This window comes from Sciurus vulgaris, assembly GCF_902686455.1.
Source record: "Sciurus vulgaris genome assembly, chromosome: 15".
Classification (NCBI taxonomy): domain Eukaryota; kingdom Metazoa; phylum Chordata; class Mammalia; order Rodentia; family Sciuridae; genus Sciurus; species Sciurus vulgaris.
In genome coordinates, this window is record NC_136476.1 from 34,625,799 (window position 1) to 34,650,264 (window position 24,466).

General features: G+C 31.8%; 1 protein-coding gene across 6 annotated transcripts in view; it reads left to right on the forward strand.

The window, feature by feature from the left end:
• CCDC171 (coiled-coil domain containing 171) overlaps positions 1 to 24,466 on the forward strand; it is a 455,940-nt gene that overhangs the window by 258,018 nt on the left and 173,456 nt on the right. For all 6 annotated transcript variants that reach the window (XM_079112670.1, XM_079112671.1, XM_079112672.1 and 3 more), the window contains 2 exons: positions 6,025 to 6,170; positions 8,638 to 8,692. In XM_079112670.1, coding sequence (XP_078968796.1) covers positions 6,025 to 6,170; positions 8,638 to 8,692 — 201 coding nt within the window. The remainder of the gene's footprint in view (positions 1 to 6,024; positions 6,171 to 8,637; positions 8,693 to 24,466) is intronic.

Here is a 24,466-nt window from a genome sequence, read left to right on the forward strand (position 1 = left end):
GTCATGAAGGCAGATAAATTATCCAGTCTTCAGTTTCAGTTTATAATTATGTCATATACTTTCTGTGTGAGGTTATTACTAGAAAACAGAGTCCCTAGGGAAGATAACCTTTAGGTTATCACATGTTATATTTAATTTCCCATATAAAATATAGGAAAACAAAATTGATATGTATGTATTTATATGTTAATTATACTACATAACAATATCTTATGTTGCATGTTTATTGTAACTTATCTAATTACTTAACTCAGATTTTTTGAACTTGCTTATAAAATATATTTTTCTGCAGTTTTGTTCCTTGTTTACAAAACGCTTTTGTAAATTTGGTGGTTGTATCATTTTATCTTTATATTTTCTGTGGCAACCTGCATGGTTTGGTGCACCCAGCAGTCACTCAATTCTTGATTACTATAATTTTTATCACAATTTGAAGGCTGAATATGGCATTATTTTCCTTTCCAAAATTAATTTTTGTGTCCTGAGATTTTTTACCCAATTTATTGTAACCCAGGAATGTTTATTCAGAAGTTACAGTGAGACAACATTAAATTTTTTAAAAAAGTTACAGATATTTTCGCCTCTGGCCTAAGAGATGTAGCTTAGTTCTTTATAACACTTGTGTTGTCTTGCCTTTCATTTCGTATGACTAACTTTTTATACCAAATTGAATAAGCCATTAGCTTTTAGTCTGTAGGAATGTGGATCCATAGATATTTCCCATTAGACAAAAGAAAATCTATAAAAGCGATATCCCCTGGGGCTTGGTCTTCCTAGCGGCCTAATGGTCTAAAGCACTGCTAGACTGTACCCTTATGAGAGAGAACTGTGTTGGGTGATTCCCTTGACATCCAGAAATACTAATTGGAGAGATGTGCACATCCTTTCAGATGTCTTTACTTTTGTACTATACCACATTTATTAATCAAATATTCTGATTCAGGGAATTCATTTTATGAATTTTTCATTTTTAAAACTATTACTGAGCAAAATTATAAACCTTGTATATCTTGTGTAGTTTTAAACTAGACCTTGCTGAAATAATGAGACGTACTATATACTTAGAAATCCATGCCATTTTGAAAAGTTTTTTTTTTTTTTTTAAAGTAACTTCACTTCAGAAAAGACTTCCACTAGTGATGGTTGCACAACTTCGTGAATTTACTAAAATTCTCTGAATTATACAAAGAGTAAATTGTGTGGTATATGTGTTATATCTTAATAAAACTACTATTAATTAAAAAATTTCCACTTCATAAAGTGTTTTCATAGGTGCAAAGTAATTGAATTTTCATTTATATTCACAATAAAAAATTATTAACCCTAACAGCTGGGCTTGGTGGTGAATGCCTGTAATTCCTGCTACTTTGGAAACTGAGGCAAGAGAATCACTTGTTCAAGGCTTGACTGAGTAACATAGCAAGACCCTGTCTCAAATTATTAGCCCTAATAAACAGTCAAAGCTTTAGAAACAAAATTATGTATGACTTAAAATAATTTGTATTTCTATTCAATAGTAATTCATGTTTATTTTAGAAATTTCAGAAACTATAAAGAAAAAAAGATACTTAAAAATACATGAGTAACATTTACACCTACCATGCATTTTATTCCTAAACATTTCCTATTTATTCCTGAACTATTTTCTTCGTGTCCATACTTTGCCAGCTTTCATGAGCAAACAGCTCTTCAGGATCATTTTAGGAAAACAATCAGATGTAAATATTTTGTTATAGGAGTAGTCTAGTGGAAGCATTAGCTTTTTTTCCTTGGACCAAGAGAACTGTATATGAGGGTAAGCAATAGTATTATCTAAAAAAGAAATACAATAAAGATATGATAGCTTTTGAACTACAATCAGTCTGGAATATTATAAAAATTTGCTATAAAACATTTTGGATTTAAAATTAAAACTGAAATCTTTGATAAATTATATTGACACATTGATTCTTCTGTAGGTAGAATATCTTTCTGCTTTTTAAAAGACTACCGTTATAATATTTTTTTCCATTATAATATTCAGCATTAACTTTCTAACAGCTAAAATTGTTCATAACACTGTTTAAAGATAAATTCAGTATCAGACTTTGATTTTTTTTTTTTGTAAATATTAAGACCTGAGTACAAAATGAGGGCTGTATTGTGGATTAAGTGAAATATCTCAAGGCTGTGCTGTTCTGATAACTGAACCTGAAGTGACCTTTCTCAGACACAATTACAGAGCTGTATGTTTTTCCTTTAATTTCATCAGGGGTTTAATTAGTATACAAATAAAACTTCCCTTATCTTCCTTTCTACCTAATTGGCTTGTCTTCGCTTATATATGAAGTATGTGAAAGTGGGCTGTAATTAGGGTGACCGTGTTAACCTTTTTTCCTCAAATGTACTGTTGCCTAAAGGCCTCAAGGCCTAAAAACAGTGCTTTGGATTATTGCTTTGCAATCACTATGGCTGTCCCATAGGTTTTCTCATGAGCAGAAGGGCTTTGGGTGCTGCAGGTTCCCACTGCTTAACAGGATCTTCATTCTTCTCCCCACTAAATGTTTATTGATTATCTCGCTGTTCCAGGCTCAGCCTCCAACAACTTAATATCAGGTGACAGTCAGGAGAGTTCTCCAAGTAATTAGAGTTGAGCATTGGGGGAACAATTAGGAGCAGAGTTATTAAACTTGATTTATCCTATTCTCTCCTGAACAGTTTCTTGGATATCAGAACATCACACTTTCACAATCTACCCTGGTTGAGAAATTAGTGGCTAACCTGCTGCTTATCATTGTTGCCTTGCTGCCTAGAGGCACACCCTCTTGGTTTCAGTCATTTGGTTGGAAATATTAGAGTCCATAAAGTTTATCATGGGTTTTAATTAGATGAATCTGAACAGGAGAGGAAAAAAGCTGAACTTAATTTTTGATATGTATGGTATTTATGATATTGAGATATATATATATGTAAGCATATACACACATATTTTTCTTAAAAAGTTATAGACTTCCAAGGCAAACTGAAGAGTCCTATATAGTATTAAAAATATTTGGTTCTAATCAAACATACACCTCACAATTCAATCCTTTATTATTTATAACCTAGACTGTTGATGTGCCCTGTTTTATGCCTTATTGTACAAAAAGATCTCAAAATATATTTATAATCACTTTAAATAAAAAATATTGTTTTCTTTAGAGCTTGGTGTTAGGTTTTTTAAAGATTCAGTTTTTACCATTAATAAAAAGATGAATATCAGACAGAAGACTTTTTTTTTTTTTTTTGATACTGGGGATTGACCGCAGAGGCACTTAATCACTGAGCCACATCCCCAGTCCTATTTTTTATTTTATTTAGACACAGGTTCTCACTGAGTAGCTTAGTACCTCACTTCTGCTGAGGCTGGCTTTGAACTTGTGGTCCTCCTATCTCAGCCTCCTGAGTTGCTGGGATTACAGGTGTGCACCGCCACCACTGGCTAAGACAATTTTTTGAGCCACTTTTTATATGCTTATGTTTTGTATACGTCCCATGAACCTTGGGACGCACTGATGTATACAGATTCCTTGATGATATCCCTCAACTCTCTGAGAATTGTGTGCTTATAAGTTATGTAACTGATTTTAAAATAAGAACTGTATCATCTCTTCATGTTTACATTTGAGGAAGTATGATTTATATTACTTTGTTTGTACTATTTTTTGTTCCTTTTCTATGCCCCTCTCTGGTGTCAGCTTTAGAAAAATGTGATGACTTCCTGTCATTGCTCTTGAGAGTTGAAAATGAAAGAACAGAAACAAGATTTAGATATAAAGTAGAAGTTCTAATGCTGTGACTTGTATCCTGTTTGAAAGTATAATGTAAGATGGCTGAAAGTGTGGGTTTACAGTGGTCCAAATTCATGGATTCTCTCAGATTAGACCAGTGAGCTTCAACATGTATAAGCCTGGAATCAATATACTGAACCCTGGAGAGTCCCTTCACAAGTGTGCACCTCTAGTCATGAGAGTTACTGAGCAAGAGAATTTGAATAGATTGGCACAAATTTTCAGTTGGAAAAAGAGTTCAAGTTTTATGCATAACTGGTGGTGGATCATTAGTTTTATCTTCATAACTGAAAACTAGTATTTTTTTTATTGCCAGAAAGATGTTAGAAACACTGATTTTAAAAAGATTCAAATGAGTTTTATTTTTTTAAATAAAGAAATCTCATGATACTTCAGTGCCTTTAACTATCTTAATATTGGCACAAAATTAGTAGATTTAGAATTTAAAAAAATCTGTTTTTTATTGTTTTATAAAAGTTTATTTGAATCAGTGATTATTTGCATGGTATTCTTTTTTTTAATTTAAAGTAAATTTAATTTTTAACTAATACTAAAACCATACAAATGGTACCAACTTATGAAGTGTATGTAATGTTTCATTACATGTATACATTATATGATGTTTAAATCAGGTTAAGCATATCTATCTTCTCAAACATATGCCTTTTTTATGATGGAAATATTTGAAGTTCTTTCTTCTAGTTTTTTGACATGTGTAGCACATTACTGTTATTTATAGTCACCTTATTGTACAACAGCATAAACTTCTTACTTCTGTCTAATTGTAACTTAGTTATTATAGGTCAAACTGGGACTATTCTTGAAGATGTGTTATATAATACTAAAGGTTTAAAATAAAATTCAGTGTCTAAGAAATAATCCAACCTTACTTACTTTTAATATTTTGAATACTATTTGTCTAGCAGCAGTTTGTCTGCTTGAAAAATGAACTACTGAATTTAAAATCTTGTAACATTTTAAAATACCTGATTTTGACTGATGGTTTCTTTCAATTCACCAGCATTTAGAGTGAATTAATTGTGTTAGCTCCAGGTAGGCAGCTTGATATTTTATACTATTCATTGTGAATGCATTAAAAAAGAATACTTTTAAAAGAACTTTAAACATGAAATTATACCACATGGTTTATTCTTTACTGGATTTGTGGAGCACAGTTGTGGATATTCATGTGTAGATAAACTGAGCAAAAAGAAAAAAAATATGTGTATGCAGTAGTTTAATTCACTGTACAATAAATTTAATTGAACACTTTTAAATGTGCTTATTTTAGGGATTTTATAGGCAAAGTAATAAACAGATGTTTAATGTTAAGAGCTCTTCTGATTCTTATACTATTTTGCATTCTAGAATTTTAAATGAGGTCTAGAAAGTTCTTTTTTAAAATTGTTTGTGGTTCTAAGGCCATTGGCCCTAAACTTTCCAAATAATGTTGCATGAATGAATCTTGAAATTTTTGTCCTAAGTGAATATTTCAGATTAAAACAGCAGTTAGCAGATTTTATATTTAAATATAAACATTTTTTGAAATATAAAATATTTCTGAGGAAGACATTTATGGGCCACAAATAATTCTTAGTGTAAGTATTATTTTTAACTTTCTCTACTAGTTGACATGCTGATCACATTTTTATTACTATTCTTATATGAAAGAAGCAAGTGAATTTCTTTTGGAGTCCAGTTTATCCACTGAGATGTCTGTAGCAACCTGTTATGGACAAATACATAAAAAATGTAGTAGTTCACCATCCTTTTCTAGGTGTCTCCTAGTGTACTTTTCAATTATACACTCAACTCTGGGCATATGATAGCTCTTTAGCTTTATTTAGAGTTAAATAGACTCTAAATTTAATGTGCTTTGTCCCCTGAAATATTGATTTTTTTATTATTAAAAGAAAACACAACTTGAGATTTCTATAATCAGGTAGTTTTAGTATGAATACAGTTTTTATTTATTTTGCAGTACTTTAAAAATAAGTTATATTTTATAGGCAAATATTTTTCAAACTCTTATCAGTTCTGTCATTTCTAATTAGCAAGTGTAAAAAATTTTTTTGTAGAAAATTTGTTAACCCTTGGTGTGTAATGACCCAAGCGTACTTCTCAGTCTGTATTCTCCTTTGTTTAATAGCCTATGGCATAAATTGAAGTTAATTATCAGGGCTGACAAGTAACTCTGTTTTCTGTCTGTTTGCAGAGTCTCTCCGAGGCAAAGATGGAACTGAGAAGAAAAGATCAATCTCTGCGTCAGCTCAATAGACATCTTACCCAGCTGGAGCAGGACAAGCGTCGACTGGAGGAGAACATCCATGATGCAGAGAGTGCCCTCCGCATGGCAGCCAAGTGAGCATTTGGACCTTGGGGAGATCACTTAAAACAGACAAAAGATCAATTCTTACTTTCATGCTCTGGGTTTTAGCCCTGGATAATACAGTGTTAGAAAACAAAAGTACAGCTGTCTTTCTTTGAAATTCTCTGATATATCCTTGAAGAGAAAACTCTTAACTCAACATAATAAATGTATATTTTATTGAGAAGCCTAAGAAAAGTATAAGTTCTGTATAACCTCTGTGCATGTTTTGAGCTCTGTTGCAGTGTTACATGCTTGAAATCATGTTTTCAGTAATGTGAAATGTAAGACTTTTTAGTTAAAAGTTTTGCATAGTGTCTTCTGTCACATATTCCTTATCTCCTTCTGCTCCCCCATTTTGCTCTTATTATATTAATATTGCAAGTAATATTTGCATAAGGAAATGTTAGTGTATGATCAACATGTGTACCATAACATTTAAAAAAATGCACCAAGACATTATTGATCTTGGAAAAATTCATTTAGTTTTATAACTGTATATTCCATGTAAATAGAAAAAATACAGTTTTCTAGTAAACGACTGTGTAAATGTGGTGAGTGTGTTTTTCCTTTACCAGGTAATCAGGTTGACATACACTGTGAAGTTCAAATTGAACAGTTCTCTTGGGCATTTTTATTTGTTTTCCCACAACAAATTTAATGTAGTACCCTTTGTATAACACCATGAATTAAAGTCTATTTGAGATGTGCATGTATGAATATGTAACAATAAGTCCCATCAATATATACAATTATAACATGCCAATGAAAAAGTGAAAAAAATTAAAAACCCTTTCAAACATTAAAATAGGACAGCCTGAGAATTAAAGAAACATCTAATTTTAATAAATTTAATGTCAATTTGGAATTAATTCCTACACAAAAATACATGATAATTAAAAGTTTTGAGACAAACTTATAAGCATAAAATGTTATGAAATAGGAATGTAGTCTGTACACTACAGAATATAGTCTGTAAATCTCAGAATAGGGAATCTGCACTCTTAGAATATCCATTAGCTTTGCCTTTGGGCTTCAGGCATTGCAAGATGAATTGACACAAGATCCAAATTTGGCATGTTTGAATATCCACCAGTAGGCTTTTTGAAATTGGTAAAGCTGTGCACCACCTTGTTAGGTGTATGTAATTGTCTTTTTAAAAAAATATGTTTGGCTTAATCAGTTTTTATTGTCCTGTTCAGTGTCAGTTTTCTCATTCCAGTGAAGAGGCTTAGCCTAGATAATAAGTCTTATAACTGAGTAAATTCTGAGATTAATGAAAACAGGAAAATAAAACCTCCAGATTTCTATTGTGTTTTCACTACATTGCTGTTAATTCAGGACTTTGATGTTCCTATGGTCTGTGACCATGGACATATGTTCTTATAAAACCAGAGAAGGCTAATTTGAAATTTGGAGAGCTAATACATTATTTATAGTTTTTAGTTTATAATTTATTATTAAATTTTTTTGCTTCAGCAGTTTCACTCAAACTTTTTATTTCATTTTGAGGGCTAGATGGAATATACAGGGTCGATAGGAAAAACTAGTAATTTTGTATATTCCTAGTCAGGTCATAGAGGATTCTTTGTACAATTATTGTTTTAATCAGCCTTTTGCTGCTATGACCAAAAGACCTGATGAGAACAATTAGAGGAGGAAAAGGTTTTTTTGGGGATTCTGGTCTCAGAGTTACTAATCCATAGATAGCTGATTCTCTTGCTCTGGGCCAGAGGTGAGGCAGATAGTCATGGTGGAAGTGTGTGGTGGAGGGAAGCAGAGAGAGAGAGAGTAAGAGACAGACAGACAGACTTACTTCACTCACCAGGGACAAAATACATACCCTAAAGGCATGCCCCCAATGACTTATCTCCTCCAGCTACACCATATCTGCCTTTCATTTACCACCCTCTTAATCCCTACCAGGGGATTAATTCACTGCTTGGGTTAAAGCTCTCATAACCTGATCATTTCATCTCTAAACCTTGTATTGTCTCAAACATGAACTTATGGGGTACACATTATATCTAAACCATAACAATTACAGCACAAAAGACTAGAAAATAAAATATTATTTTGCATAGTATGACCATAGATATATTTTTCCACCACTGAGATTTTAAAAGTTTTTTTCATTATAAATAAAAAGAATTAGACTTTTTCCAGAACTTTAAAAAAATTATCTATAAAATATAATCATAACTTTTGTTTTCATTTTCTTAATTGTGTCTACCCCCATCCCCCACCTCTGCTGCCACTTAGGACAGGCAAAATAAGGGAATAAAGAGTTAAGTATGAAGGTTTATCAGTGAATATGGTTAGGTTTTATATCTTTAAAAGGGGCACAAATATAGCCAACTCTTATTTTTCAAAAATTGTGACGTATACTGAAATGTATAGGATGTTGTAGGAAGACTTAGGTTTTTACCAACACCTAATCTTTTCTTTCTTTTTTTCTAGAGACAAAGAATGTGTTGCTAATCACATGAGAACAGTAGAAAATATGCTTCATAAGGTACTGTAATATTTTTAATATTGTTCAATTTGTACTGTGATACTTTTAATCATTATTAATTGCAAAGCAATTCATTTTGTACCTGTCTTTGAAAACCAATTAACAAAAGGTACTTTGGAAATGACAGGACTTTTGCATTATAGAATGCCATATTGTAATTTTTTTTTTTCAGAATTCACTTGAAATAATGTTTTCCCCAAACTGGTATATTGCACTTACATTTTTTGTGGTTTTAGTTGAATGAACCAGAGGTCATTAAGATTCTGACATGTTTCATAATGATATAATGTTTGATCATACCATCTAACTTTACCATTTCTAACTGTCCTTTTTATGAATATGTAGAGACATAATGTATTTTATTTCATAATATTCATATATCTGCAACTAGGTAGTAATGTTATTCAAAATGAAATTTACCTTCTACATCTAAGAATATGTTATTAAAGTGAAAAAATATATTTTATCTATTACTTTCAAATTTGATGACTTGTGTATGATAAACTATTACTTTTAATTTGTGGTGATGAGCAGCATAAGGGTATTGTAATGGTGAAAACTCAAGATATTAACTGACTACATATTTTGTTAGCACTCTATTGAATTCAAAGATTTATTTATTATTTAAAATTAGAGAAATGATATTTATGTATTTCTGATATCATCTAATAGACAATTTGTTGGATATGAAAACATCTAATACTATTAAGATATATGGAATTTATGAATAAATCACAATTAGAACAGTTTGTGAATCAAATATCAGATACTGTAGTTTTATAAATCATTTACAATACCCTGAAACTAACCTTTTTAAGGAGATATTAAATAAACATTATCAAGCTAATATTTAATACATTTTGACACTTTAGAACTTTTTTCCCCCCTATATGTGCACTGTGCATGCATGTGTGGTGTTGGGGATAAAACCTAGCACCTTGTGCATTCTAGGTAATCACTTTACCACTGTGCCACACCCTGGGCCACATCTTACCATTTTTTAATACACTGGGCCTCTCTATTTTACATTATGAAAATGATCAACATTATGTCTTATCACTAAAGGCATTTGGAAACAAATCTAATATTTTGAGTTCTATTTTAAGTTTCTTTGAAGCCTTGGTTTATCCCTCTCCCCATTTAAAAATATTTAGCCAGTTAGTAGAGTTTAAATATATTCTCATCAAATCCATGTATGCTACAAATATAAAATTTGGATTTTCAGTGAAAGAGACATCTTTGGTTAGATTTTTTTTGTACTCAAAAAATATAGGGTGAAAAAGTCTATTATGTCATATATATGCAGTTAATGTTGACTTTGAAATCCAATTATTCATCTTCCTAACTGAAAGAATCAAGAATGTTAGGTAGCAACTAACTTGGAGAATGGGCTTTGAGGTCAAGGAAAAAAACCATCATTAGTATGATATATAATTGTACCTGCTCCTTTCCTTATGAGGATGGCAAAGTAGATGTTTTGAAAATGATAAAGGCTGGTTGTAACAGGACGATTATAATCACAGTTTTTCAGTTGTAGTACAACTGTTGGCCTTTCTGTCAGATGGAGAATGTCTGCACAACTGGCCTATAGCCTCTATAGACTTATTTTTGCTTTATAGCTTTTTTCTCCTTCATATTTATTAGTTAATTATTTTGGTTCATGCCTTTGGGAATTTCTGTTTATGTAGTGGTTTTTAAGTAAGCAAATACTTTAAAACTTGAACTAAAAATTTAGGAAAGGCTAATAGATTATTAGGGCAAATATTCTTTTCTTTGAAGTGTAGGTGAGAATGGGTGATAAGGAAGTAGATAGAAGCTCTCTAAGAGGTACAGACCCACCTGTCTTTTTGCCTGAGTTTGCAGGTTTATTTTTCTAGCCACCTTGAACTTTCCTTTGTCATGTCATTGTCTTAGAGAAAAAAGGAGGAGTAGAGAAAGAGGGCCCAGGTTCTTTCCATTTTTGCATGCGTGGATTCAACCAACTACAGATTGAAAATATTTGAAACAAAAATTGCATCTGTACTGAACACATACAGACTTTTTTTTCTTGTCATTAGTCCCAACACAATAAAGTACAACTATAATGCTATTTATATAGCATTTACATTGTATTATAAGTAACCTAAAGATGACATAAGATATACAGGAGGACCTGGGGTTATGGCTCAGGTGATAAAGCATGCGCTTAGCATGCATGAGCTACTGGGTTCAATCTCCAGCGCCAAAATCAAAATAAAATATGTGGGAGGGTGTGTGTAGGTTATATGCAAATACTATGAGCATCCTTGGATTTTTTAACTTAGCCAGACGGGGAGCCTTGACTTGAATCAATCTCCTGTAGACACTGAGAGATGATTATACTTAAATATATATTTTATTTATGCCAGTTTTTAATGTAGGTCAGAGGTTAATTTTTCATTAAGATACTCTTTTTGGGGAGCCAGTTTCTGGTTCAGGGCTTAAGAAAAATAAGAGAAAACAGAATCATCACAACTTTTTATGACATGCATTTTTTTATTATTGATTGATTGAATGGTATTAGGGATTGAACCCAGGGACTCTCAACCATGGAGCCACATCCTCAGCTCCTTTTATATTTTATTTTGAGACAGAGTCTCACAAAGTTGCTGAGACTGGCTTTGAACTTGTGATCCTCCTGCCTCAGTCTCCCAAGACACTGGAATTATAGGTGTGTGCCACTGTGCCCAGCTGATGGGCATTTAAAAAACACACTCACTTCTCTATTGAGTTGACTCTGGCTGGTTTTTATTTTTTCAGAAAATCCATAACTATAGAACTTTCTGAGAAACAATTCACCATTTAAACAATGTTAAAGTGCTCAATTCAGTGACCTTCTTTATATTCACAATGTTGTGTAACCATCACAAATATCTTACTCTGGAATGTTAACATTACCCTAAAAGAAACCCTACACCCATTAAGCAGTTACTTCTTATATATCTTTCCCCTACCTCCTGACAAACATTGATCTGCCTCTATCTCTATGGATTTTCCTATTCTGGACATTTTATATAAATAGAATCATGCACTATGTGACCTTTGTTGCCAGGCTTTTTTCATTTAGTATAATTTGTTCAAAGTTCATTCATTTTGTGGCATGTATTGATACTTCATTTCTTTTTGTCTCTGAATGATATTCCATTGTAAGGATATATCACATTTTATTTATGAACATGTCAGCATGGGCATTGTTTCCACTTCTTGGTTACCATGAATAGTGCTGCTGTGAATACTGACGTACAAACTTGTTTGAATGCCTCTTTTTAGTTCTCTTGGGTATGTATCTAGGAGAGGACTTACTGGATCATTTGATTATACTATGCTTAACTTTTTGAGGAATGACCAAACAGTTTTTCACAGTGACTGTGCCATTTTAAATTCCCACCAGTATGTATAAGTGTTGCAGTTTCTCCACATCATTATGCATACTTGCTATTTCCATTTTTGAAAATGGCCATCCTGATGGATACGAAACAGCAACTCACTGTGGAGTTTCCCTCTTTTTGTAATTATTCAATCATATTAATGGGTTTTACTGTGACATTTCCATACATGTATATATTATGCTTTGTTTCTATCCATCCTCTCTGCTACCTTCTCCTGTTCTCTCTTCTCACCCTCCTGCTGCATTCCTTTCCCTTTCCCTAATAGTTTCTCTTCTATTTTCCAGTTATCTTTTGTTTGTTTGTTTGTTTCCACATATGAAAAAAACATGAGATAACTGCCGTGTCTGGCTAATTTTGCTAAACATGATAACCTCTAGTTCTATCCATTTTCCTGCAAATAATATGATTTCATTATTCTTTATAGTTGAATAAAACCCCATTTTGTATATATACCATTTAAAAAAATTCATTCATCTTTCAGTGGGCACCCAGGCTGAATCCATATCATGGCTATTGTGAATAGTGCTGCAGTAAACATGGGTATTCAGGTATCCCTTTTGTATGCTGACTTCATTTTTCCTTTCTGGGGGAGGTATATATATCCAGGAGTGGTATATCTGGATTATATGATAGATCTATTTTCTAAAAAATGGTTTTTTGAGGAAACTCCATACTGTTTTCCATAGCAGTTGTACTAATTTACATTACCACTAACAGCATATAACTGTTCTTTTTTTCTTCACTTCCTCACTAGCATTTGTTAATTTTTTTTATAATAGCTATTCTGACTGGGGTGAGAAGGAATTTCAATGTAGTTTTGATTTGTATTTCCCTGATAGCTAAAGATGGTGAATATTTTAAAATATATTTATTGGTCATTTATCTACTTTTGAGAAGTATCCTTTTAGATCTTAGTATCTATTTAGATCTTATTACTTGTTCTTTGGTTGATTTTTGAGTTCTTTATATATTCTGGATATTGGTTCTTTTTTAAATGAAGAGCTGGAAAAGATTTTCTTTCATTCTGTAGATTGTCTCTTTACCCTGTTGATTGCTTTATTTGCTATGTTTTCTTTGTTTTTAATTTGACATAATACCATTCATCAATTCTTACTTTTATTTCTTGAGTTATTGGAGTACTATTTAGGAAATCAGTACCTGTGCCAATACCTTGAAGTGTTTCCTTTATGTTTTTGTCTAGAAGTTTCAAAGTTTCAGATTTTACATTAAGGTCTTCAATCCATTTGGGTTTATTTTTTGTAAAGGTGAAAGATAGTGACTATTTTCAATCTTCTACATGTGGTTATTCAGTTTTCCCTGCACTATTTGTTGAAGAAGCTGTCTTATCTCCAGTGTTTATTTTTGGCACTTCTGTCAAGAATCAGATAGCTGTAGATGTGCATGTTTATTTCTGGGTCCTCTATTTTATTCCATTGATCACTGTCTGTTTTTATGCCATTGCCATGCTGTTTTTGTAACTATGACTCTATAGTATATTTGAAATCAGATATTGTGATACCTCCAGAGTTGCTCATTTTTCTCAAGACTGCTTTGATTATTTGAGGGCCTTTGTTTTTCCACATGAATTTTAGGATTTATTTTTTATAAGTTCTGTGAAGAATGTTGTTGGTACTTTGATTTTGGAAATATAAACAATTAAATAATATCAATTCTCCCAATCCTAGTGTCTTCTTTAATTTCTGTCTTCCATGTTTTACAATTGTCATTGTAGAGGTCTTCCACCTCCTGGTTTGCAGTTTATTCCTAGGTGTTTTTTTTTTTTTTTTAAGGCTATTGTGAATGAGATTGTTTTCCTGATTTCTTTCTAAATGAGTTAATTATTGGTGTATAAAACACTACAAAGTATATTTACTTTGTATCCTGCTACTTTGCTGAGTTCAGTTATCAGTTCTAAGAGTCTTTGGTGGAATCCTTAATTTTCTATGTATAGAATTATGTTACCTGAAAATGGATAATTTGACTTCTTTCTTTCTCTATTTGTGTCTCTTTTATTTTTTTATCTTGTCTCATTGCTTTGGCTAAAATTTTAAGTGCTATTCAGGGTGATGTTGGCTGTGGGTTTGTTCTGTATAGCCCTTATGTAGAACCCTTATGTGTGAAACTGTAGTTTCTTCAGGGCTTTTATCATGAAGGGATATTGAATTTTCTCAAGACTATCTCTGCATCTTATTAAGCTGATCCTTACTGTGGTTTTGTTTTGCATTTCCTTAATGACTAATGATGTCGATCACCTTTTCACTTGATTATTGACTTATTTTATGTGTTTGGAGAAAAAGCTATTCAAATCCTTTGCACTTTTTAAAATTGCCTTAATTGTCTTTTAATTTTAAGAGTTTAAAAATATATTCTGCATACTAGGATCTTTTCATATATATAACTTAAATATGTTATGTTTTTACCTCTAACTAGATAGTGTCATTCGGTACACAAAAGTTTTAAATTTTTATAGTCTGATTTTTCCTTTTGTTTCTTGTGAGTTTTACCCATATCTTAACAATGCATTACCAAATCCAAAGTCATAAAGATTTCCCCTTGTAGTTTTGTTTAAATGTTTTTAGTTTTAGCTCTTATATTTAGACTTTTTTTCCTGCATTGAGTTAATCTTATAATTTTTATGATGTAAATATGTACTTTATTCCTGTACATGACTGTTTTGTCATTCTAGCACCATTTGTTGAAAAGGTTTTTCCCCTCATTGAACCATCTTTCCACTCTTGTTGATCAATTGCCAATAGATGTATGGCTTTATTTTGGGATTCCCATTTCTGTTCTATAGATTGATTTGTCTATCCCCATACCAATATACATTGTTTGATTACTGTGCTTTGTATTAAGTTTTGAAATTGAAAACTGTGAACCCTACATTTTTTTTTCAAGATTGTTTTGATTATTGAGTACCTTTTAAATTTCATGTAAGTTTTAAGATCAGCTTGTTTGTTTACATAAAAGGCAACAAATAGAATTTTTATAGGGATGACATTGAATTTTTAGATCAAGTTGGGGTGAACTACTATCTTTATATTAAGGCTTACAATCCATGAATATGGTAAATCTTTCAACTTATTTAGTTCTCTGATTTCTTTCTACAATATTTTGTAGTTTTCAGTGTGAAAGTTTTGCATTTTCTTGGTTAAATATATTCCCAACTATTTTATTCTTTGTGCTACTGTTGTATATAGAATTGCCTTCAAAAATTCATTTTTGATTTTCAGTTGCAGGTATATAAAAATAAAACTGATTTCACATGTTGCTCTTGTGCCCTGCAACATTACTGAATAATCTCTAATGGTTGGATGTGTATGTGTGTCACTTTTTTAGGATGTTCTCTAAAAAAGATCATGTCATTTAATTTCACATCTTTCTAATTTGAATGCCTTTTGTTTCTTGTCTAATTGTGTGGCTAGAATGTCCAGTACAGTGTTGGATAGACATGTTGAGAACATTCTTATGTTGTTTCTAATTTTATGGGGAATGCTTTTATATTATTAAGCATACCATTCATTAGCTGTGAATTTTTCTTAGATGCCCTTTATCAGGTTGAGGAAGTTCTATTCCAGTCCTAGTTTTTTGAGAGTTCTTTTTATTTTTATTTTTATCATGAAAGAGATTTTATCAAATGCTTTCTTTATATTAATTACTAGGATCATGTTGTTTCTCCTCACTTTCATTATCAATGTTTTGTACTACATGGTTTTATTTGAGTATGTTGAACACCCACTCCTGGGATAAATACCACTTGGTTAAGATACATAATCTTTTGAATGTGCAGCTGTGTTTGGTTTGCTTATTTGTTTGAGGATTTTTGCATCTAACTTCACAAGGCATATTGGTCTATAGTTTTCTTCTGATATATGCATGGCTTTGGAATTCGAGTAATATTGGCCACATAGGATAAGTTAGGAAGTGTTTCCTCCTCTTTAATTTCTGAGAGGAACTTGAAAGAGATTGGTATTAATTAAACATTTGGTAGAATTTGCCAGTGAAGTTTTCTGGTCCTAGATTTTTGTTTTTTGATTACTGATTCATTCTCTTTCTTAGAGACTTATTCGGATTTTCTGTTTCTTTTTGAGTCAAGTTTGGAAGATTGTGTGTTTATAGGAATTTATTTTATCCAGGGTGTATGATTTGTTGATATTTAATTGTTTATCCTCAAATTATTTTTGTTTCTTTAATATTGGTGATCATGTTTCATTTTTATTCCTAATTTTAGAAACAATCAATTTCTTTTTTTTTTCTCAAAAGTATATTTCAGCTTTGTCAGTATTGTTGGTTTTTTCACGGAGCCAGCTTTTGGTTTTCTTGATGGGTTTCATTGTCTTTCTTACTCTATTTTTTGCTCTCAATTTTATTTCCTTTATTCTGTTTACTTTGGGTTTGCTTTGCTCTCCTTTTTTCTACTTTTCTAAGATGAAAGGTTAGGTTATTAATTTGAGGTCTTTCTTCTTTAAGGTTGGTATTTACAGCTATAAATTTCTATCTAAGCACTGCTTTCAGTGAATCTTGTAAGTTTTGATATGTTGTGTTTTTTGTGTTCATTTATATAACAGTATTTTCCAATTTCTCTGTGACTTATTTTTTTTACCTATTTCTTGTTTTTAGTATATTATTTAATTTCTGGGTACTTTGGAAAATTCCACATATCTTTTTGTTGTTAAATTCTAATTTCATTCTGTCTGACTTGATTAGATTCATTGGTTTTAAGTCTTTCAAATTTATTAGCTTGTTTTATGGTATAGAATATGGTCTATCTTGGTTCATGTTAAAAGTATGTTTAAAAGAATGTATTCTGCTTTCATTAGAGTGTTCTATATATTTCTGTATGTCTAGTTGCTTTACAATGTTTTTCATGTCTTCTAATTCCTTGATTTTCTTTTGTCTAGTTGTCCTACACATTAATGAAAGTATGATGTTGAAATCTCCAAATATTATTGTTGAATCCTTTCTTCCTTCAATTTTGACACTTTTGGCTTTATGGATTTTAGGACTGTTTGTATATATATGTGGAAATTGTTGCATCTTCTTAGTGGATTCATCCTTTTATCATTAGTGTTTTTGTCTCACAACAATTTTTGTCTTAAAGTTTATTTAGTCTGATATTAGTATAAAGATTCCAACTCTTTTTTGGTTACTGTTTGAATGCAGATTTTTTTTTTTTGCCTTTTCACTTTTAACCTATTTGTGTCTTCATATCTAAAATGAGTCCATTGTAGAAGTTAATCATGATTTTAAAATAAAATTTGCTAGTCTCTAACTTTTCATTGGATAGTTTGATAAATTTATATTTAATGCTATTATTGATAAGGAAGAACTTCTACTGTTTTCCTTTTCCCTCTTATGTTTGTTTATTGTGAAAAGAATCTGGCATTTTCCTTTTTTCCCTTATATTTTGTTCCTTACTTCCTCTGTTAATACCTCTCCTTTTGTATTAGATAGATGTTTTCTACTCATTCATTTTGATTCCTTCTCCTTTGTTTTACTGTATATTTTTATTTTCTTAGTGTTTGCCTTGGGAACTAGAATTATCATATGAATTCATAACAGTTTAGTTCAAACTAATGCCAACTTAGTGTTGATAGTGTTCATTCTTACATAACTGCATCCCTTGCCTTGTTATGGTCACAAATTACACTGATATACATTAACCCAGTTTGTAATGATTATTTTATGTAGTCATCTTTTAAAATCTATAGAAAAAAAGGAGGAGTTAAAGATGAAAAATACATTAGTACTAGCTTATCTCTTTACCTATGTATTTACCTTTGTGTTTTTTATTTCTTCATGTAGACTGGAGTTACTGTCTAGTGTCTTTCCATTACAGACTGAAAAACTTACATTAGCATTTTTTAAAAAAATTTGGCAGATCTAATGGTAATGAACTCTCAACTTTTGTTTATCTTGGAATTTAAAAATGTCTTCCTCATTTTGATGTTTAAACTTTATTGTGGTAAGAACATTAATATCTACCTTCATAATAGATTTTTAATGTACTAGTAATACTATTAATTATAGGTCCAATGTTGTACAGCAGACTCCCAGAACTTATCTTGCATAAGTGAAGCTTAATGCCCATTGATTAGCAGCTCCACATTTCTTCTTCCACCACTCCCTAATAACCATTCTACTTTATACTTCTGCAAGTTTAACTATTTTAAATACTTCATATAAATGGAATTGTACAGCATTTGTCCTTTTGTGACAAGCTAATTTCACTTACCTTAATGTCTGCAGGGTATATCCATGTTGTTGTATATTGTAGAATTTCCATATGCCATGTTTTCTTGATCCATTTATTTGTTGATGGAAAATTAGAGTGTTTTCACAGCTTGATTTTTTTTGTAATTAGAGCTAAAATGAACATGGAAATGTAAATATTTATTAGAGGTTCTGACTTCAGTACTTAAGGATGAATACCCAGAAGTGGAATTGTTGGATCATGTAGTAATTCTGTTTTTAATTTTTTTTTAGGAGATTCTATAGTGTTTTCTATATGGCAAGTATAAGATGATACCTCATTATAGTTTTGATTTTCATTTTCTCCTATTAGTTACATTGAGCATTTTTCATATACCTGTTGACTATTTGTATGCCTATTCAAGTCTGTAGCCCATTTTTAAAGTCATTTTATATATATATTTTATATATATATACATATATATATAGTGCTATTAAGTTGTATATATTTTAGAAATTAAGCCCCTCCCAGATAGATGACTGGCAGTATTTTCCTCCATCTCATAGGTAACCTTTTCACTATGTTCATTATTTTCTTTGTGCAGAGCTTTTCTAAGACTTTGATGTTGTCCCACCTTTCTGTTTTTCCTTTGGATATCATATCCATCAATTTATTGCTGACACCAATGTCATTAAGCTTTTCCCATAATTGTATATTTTCTTCTGGTAGTTTTACAGTTTTAAGTTTTACATTTGAGGCTTTATAGATTTTTCCCCCCACAGTGTTGGGGATTAAACCCCCAGGACCTTGTGCCTGCTAGGCAAGTACTCTACCACTGAGCTATACCCACATCCCCTTTATTTTGAGTTTACTTTTGTTTATGGTTTAAAATAGGCTTCAGTTTCATTCTTTTGCAAAGACTATCAAATTTTCTGAATTCTGTTGTTTGAAGAAGACGGTCTTTTCCTCATTGTGTATTTTTGTTGAAGATTGGTTGACCATACATGTGTGGATTTATTTCTTTTCTTTTTTTGTGGGGATGCATACCAGGGATTGAACTCAGGGGCACTCCACCACTGAGCCACATCCCCAGCCCTATTTTGTATTTTATTTAGAGAAAGGATCTCATGAGTTGCTTAGCACCTCACTTTTGCTGAGGCTTGCTTCAAACTTGCAATCCCTCCTGCCTTAGCCTTCTGAGCCACTGGGATTACAGGCTTTCACCACAGTGCCCAGCTGTGTGGATTTATTTCTGAGCTTTCTATTTTGTTTAATTGGTTTGTATTTCTACCAGTTCTATACTGTTTTAATTACTGTAGCTTTGTAGTGTATTTTGAAATCAGAAAGTGTGATACCTCTAGTTTTGATTCTTTTTATCTCTAGCTTATTTTGGTTACTTGGGGCCATTTTTGGTTCCATATGAGTTTGGGATTCTTCTTTTTTTATTTCTGTAAAAATATATTTAAAAAAAGAATTTTATTTTCTTTTTTGGTGCTGAGGATTGAAACAAGGGCCTTGTACTTTCTAAGCACATGCTCTTCTACTGAACTACATCCCTCAGACATACCATTGGAATTTTGATAGGGCTTGCATTGAATCTGTACATTACTTTGAGTACTATGAACATTTTAATAATATTAAGTCTTCATTGTATGAACACAGGATATCTTTTCATTTGTTAATGTCTTCTTTAGTATCTTTCATAGTTATTTGATAGTTTTCAGTGTATAAGTGCTTCACCACTGCCTTTGTTATATTTATTCCTAAGCATTTTATTCCTTTTGATGCTATTGTAAATGCAATTATTTTCTTAGTGTTTGCTTTGGAGATTATAATTTACCATCTTAAATCTTAACAACTTAGTTTGAACTAATGTCAGATTAGAATGTTATATATATGAGAATACAGACTAGACTACTTTCTCTACAGGGGTTTCTATATACAAACAGGGACAATTTTACTTTTTCCATTTCCAATTTGGAACCTTATTTATTTTTGCCCAATACTCTAATGGGCACTTCCATGGCTATGTTGAATAAAAATGGCAGAAGGACATTTTTGCCTTGTTCCTTTTTTCTTTTTTAAGGTAAGTGCTTATTGGTTTAAGTTTCCTCTTAGCTTCTTTGAGTCCCATAAGTCTGGGGATGCTGTACTTCATTTTCATGTGCCACAAGATATTTTATAACTTTCCTTTTGATTTCTTTCTTAAAATAGTTTTTTTAAAAATTTTCACATATTTGTGAATTGTTTGGTTTTTCCTTTGTTCTTTATTTCTGGTTTCATTCCATTATAGTTGGAAAAGATACTTGGCATGATTTTAATATTCTTAAATTTTAAAGACTTATTCGTGATCTAATTTGCGATACATCCTATCCTACCATGTGCAGTAGTGTAGAATGTGTATTCTGCTGTTCTGTATGTTTCTGTTAGGTTCATTTTTTGTAGTATAGTTTGCGTTTTCTGTTTTTTGTTGGATTTCTGTCTGATTGTTCTATCTATTATTGCAAATGAGGTATTGAAATCTACTATTATTGTTTTGCTACCTATTTTTTTTTTTAGCTCTGTCAACATTTGTTTTATAGGTGCTATGATGTTAGATGCATATGAAATTGCTATATCTTTCTGATGATTGGGCCCTTAAATTATTATATATTATTGGGTCCTATTTTATTTCTTCTGACAGTGTTTGACTTAAAGTCTATTTTTTCAGGGATGGAGGAGGTACTCAGAATTGAATCTCGGGGCACTTTACCACTGAGATACATCCCTAGCCCTTTTTTTATTTTTTATTTTAAGACAGGGTCTCACTAAGTTGTTGAAACTGTCTTCAACAACTTTTACCTCAGCCTCCCGAGTCTCTGGGATTACAGGTACCTGCCACCAGATCTGTCTATTTTGTATGATAAAAATATAGCCACTCCTGCTCTCTTTTGGTTAACATTCACATAAAATATCTCTTCCCATTCCTTTACTTTCAGCCTATATGAGTCCTTAAACCTATAGTGAGTATCTTGTTGACAGTGTGTATGTTAGAACTTGTTTTTAATCCATTCATCCATTCTATGTTCTTTTGATTGGATGTTTAATCCACTTGCATTTACAGTAATTATTGGTAAAGAAGAATTTGCTATTGCTACTTTGTTAGTTGTTTTGTCCTTTAATTCATTGTTTTCTTTCTCCCTTGTTCTCTTCCATTGTGTTTCATTGATTTTTTAAAAATCTTTTTCTTTCATGTAACTTGTAGGTATTTTGTTTGTGGTTATCATAGGACTTTCATAAGATATAGCAATCTGTTTTAAGCTAATAACAATTTAATTTTAATTGCATATAAAACTATCACTTTTATATTATTGCTTTCCCAATTTACTCCTATTTATATTGTATAATTAACATTTTTCTTTGTTGTAATTATTTTTAAGATATTTTTACTCTAGAATTGAAGATTTATCTCCTAATCTTAGAGTGAAATACAGTATAATGTATTTGTTTTTGCTTATGAGTCTTAAACTCTCTCATGCTTTGTGTTGCTATTATACATCCTTTGTTTTAGCTGGAACAACTCCCTTTAGCACTTCTTGTAAGGCACGTCTACTGGTGATGAATTACTTCAACTTATGTTTATCAGAGAAGTCTTTGTGTCTTTTTGATTTTTAAAGGACAGTTTTATCAAGTACAATATTCTTGGTTGGAATTTTTTCTTTTAGCTTTTTAAATACATCATTCTACTTCCTTCTGACCTGCAAAGTTTTGGCTGGAAAATCTACTGCTACTTTCTGATCACGATGACTTGTTTTCTCTTGCAGCTTTCAAAATTCTTTGTCTTTTGACATTCGACAATTTGTTATAATGAATTTCAGTGTGGATTTATTTGGTTTTATTTTATCAAGCCTCTTTGGAATTCCTGAATCTTAACGCCTATTTCCTTCTTCAGATTTGGGAAGTTATTAAACCATTATTTCTTTGAATAAACTTTCTGGTCCTTTTTCTCTCTCTTCTCCTTCTTTGACTCTTATAATGTGTATGTTGGTCTACTTGGTGATGTCCTCTAAGTCCCTTAAGTTATCTTCATTCCTTTCCATCTTTTTTCTTTCCTCTAACTGGATAATTTCAGATGATCCATCTTTGAGTTCATTGATTCTTTCTTCTACTGGTTCTAGTCTCCTGTCGAACTCTTCTGTTAAAATTTTAGTTCAGTCATTCTTCTGATTTAGAATTTTTGTTTGATTTATTTTTAAATTTTGTTTCATTGTTGAAACTCTCACTTTGTTCACCTATTGTTCTCCTGAGTTTATTTGTTCCTTTTATGACAGTATTTTCAATTATTTCAGGTAATGAATGTATCTCCATCTTAATAGGGCTGGATTTGGAGTTTCATCTTGTTTTTCTTTTGGATTGTGTTTGTTTCACCATTTTCTGTGGCACGCGGAACCTGGGGCCCAGGGTTATACCACGTGCATCCGAAGGTGGCGACTGGCAGAGAGCAAACGGTGTTCTGAATATGCATGGAGAAAGGCAGAACGCTTTACAATTGGCTGTATTATAATCAGTTCAGCTGCCTAGCACGTGGACAGATATACTTTACATGTATGCTCCAGCTAGTGATTGCTTGACCTTTAACAGGATTGGATGGACATATCTGGTTACAATTGCTTATGCATGAGACTGCTTATATATTGAGGGTGTTATTTGAATAAAAGGGAAGCTGCTTCATGAACTTCTAAAGAGTACCGTGTCTTCTGTCCCGCTGGTTGGCCCATATGTGCGAGGAGCGGCGGTTTTCTGCAAGTGGTTTTCGGTAAGCGAAAAGACAAAGAAGCCGAGGTTTCCCATAAGAGAAGCTGCCCGGCGAGCCGCTTGAAGCAGCCCTGTCGGCAAGCAGCCGCGGTTTTCTGCAATTTTCCTTGACTCTTTGTGTTGGTATCTATGCATTAGAAAAAAATAGAACAACAAAACACCACCTCTCCTAGTATTTAAGGATTGTCTTTTTTTAAAATTTATTTTTATTGAAAACAAACGGGGTACAACTTGTTTCTCTGTACATGAAGTAGAGGCATACCATTTGTGTAATCATACATTTACATAGGGTAATGGTGTTTGATTCAGTCTGTTTAAGGATTGTCTTTATACAGAAAACCTTTCATCAGGAAACTCTGGTTAGAGTTTCTGTGGGCCTCTAAAACCTTCATGTTAGTCAAACTGCTTTTTTGTTCTTAAAGTCCCCAGGGTTTTACCATATACTGGGCCCCCCTAGTAGTACTTCAGGATAGACAAGCCAAAAAAGAGTCCCTCAAATAATACCCAGAAAAGTTGAAACATTAAAATAATAATAATAATAATAATAATGTTAATAATAAATATTTTTATTTTGAGACTGTCTCCCTAAGTTGCCGAGACTGTCTTGAATTTACTTGCCGTTCTCCTGCCTCAGGATCTCTAGTAGCTGGAATCACTGGCCTATACCACCACACCTGCCCTCTCTTTTATTTGGGAAGGATACTTTTGTTAGATATTGAATTCTTGGTTGAAGGGTTTTTCCTTTTTTTTTTCAGAATTTTAAATATATGAACTCTAAAATTTGTTTGGTTCCTTTGTATACTTTCTTTATTTTCTATTTTGAAAGACATTTTTTTCATGGTTTCCTTTAGTTCTTCATAGATGGTTTTCTTTAACTTTTTAGATATATTTAAAATGATTTGTTTAAAGTTGTTGTATAATGAGTTTAATATCTAAGATTCCTTAGGAGCAGTTCCCGTTTCTGTTTTTCTTGTCTATGGACCACACTCTCTTTTTAGCATACTTAACTTTTTGTTGAAAAGTAGATATTTTGAATATTATAATCTAGCAACCTCAGAAATTAGATTCTTCTCCATTTCCAGGGTTGTTTTTGCTATTCTAGTTGTTTCTTTGTTTAGTGGCATTTTAAAACCAATTTTGTAAAGTCCATATCTTCTTTCATGTGGGGCCACTTGAGTGTCTGTTCTGTTAGGTTAGTGGTCAAATAATATATAGAAATTTCTTTAAATACCAAGATTCAGGTTTTTCCTGATTGAGCTTTCATCTGGGTACTGTAAACTTTGAATGAGTTTCCAGATTCTGAAAAAAAAAAATGATTCTGATAAATTTTATCATTTTCCTGCTTTTTGGAGGGACTTACCTTAGAATTCCTTATTCTTC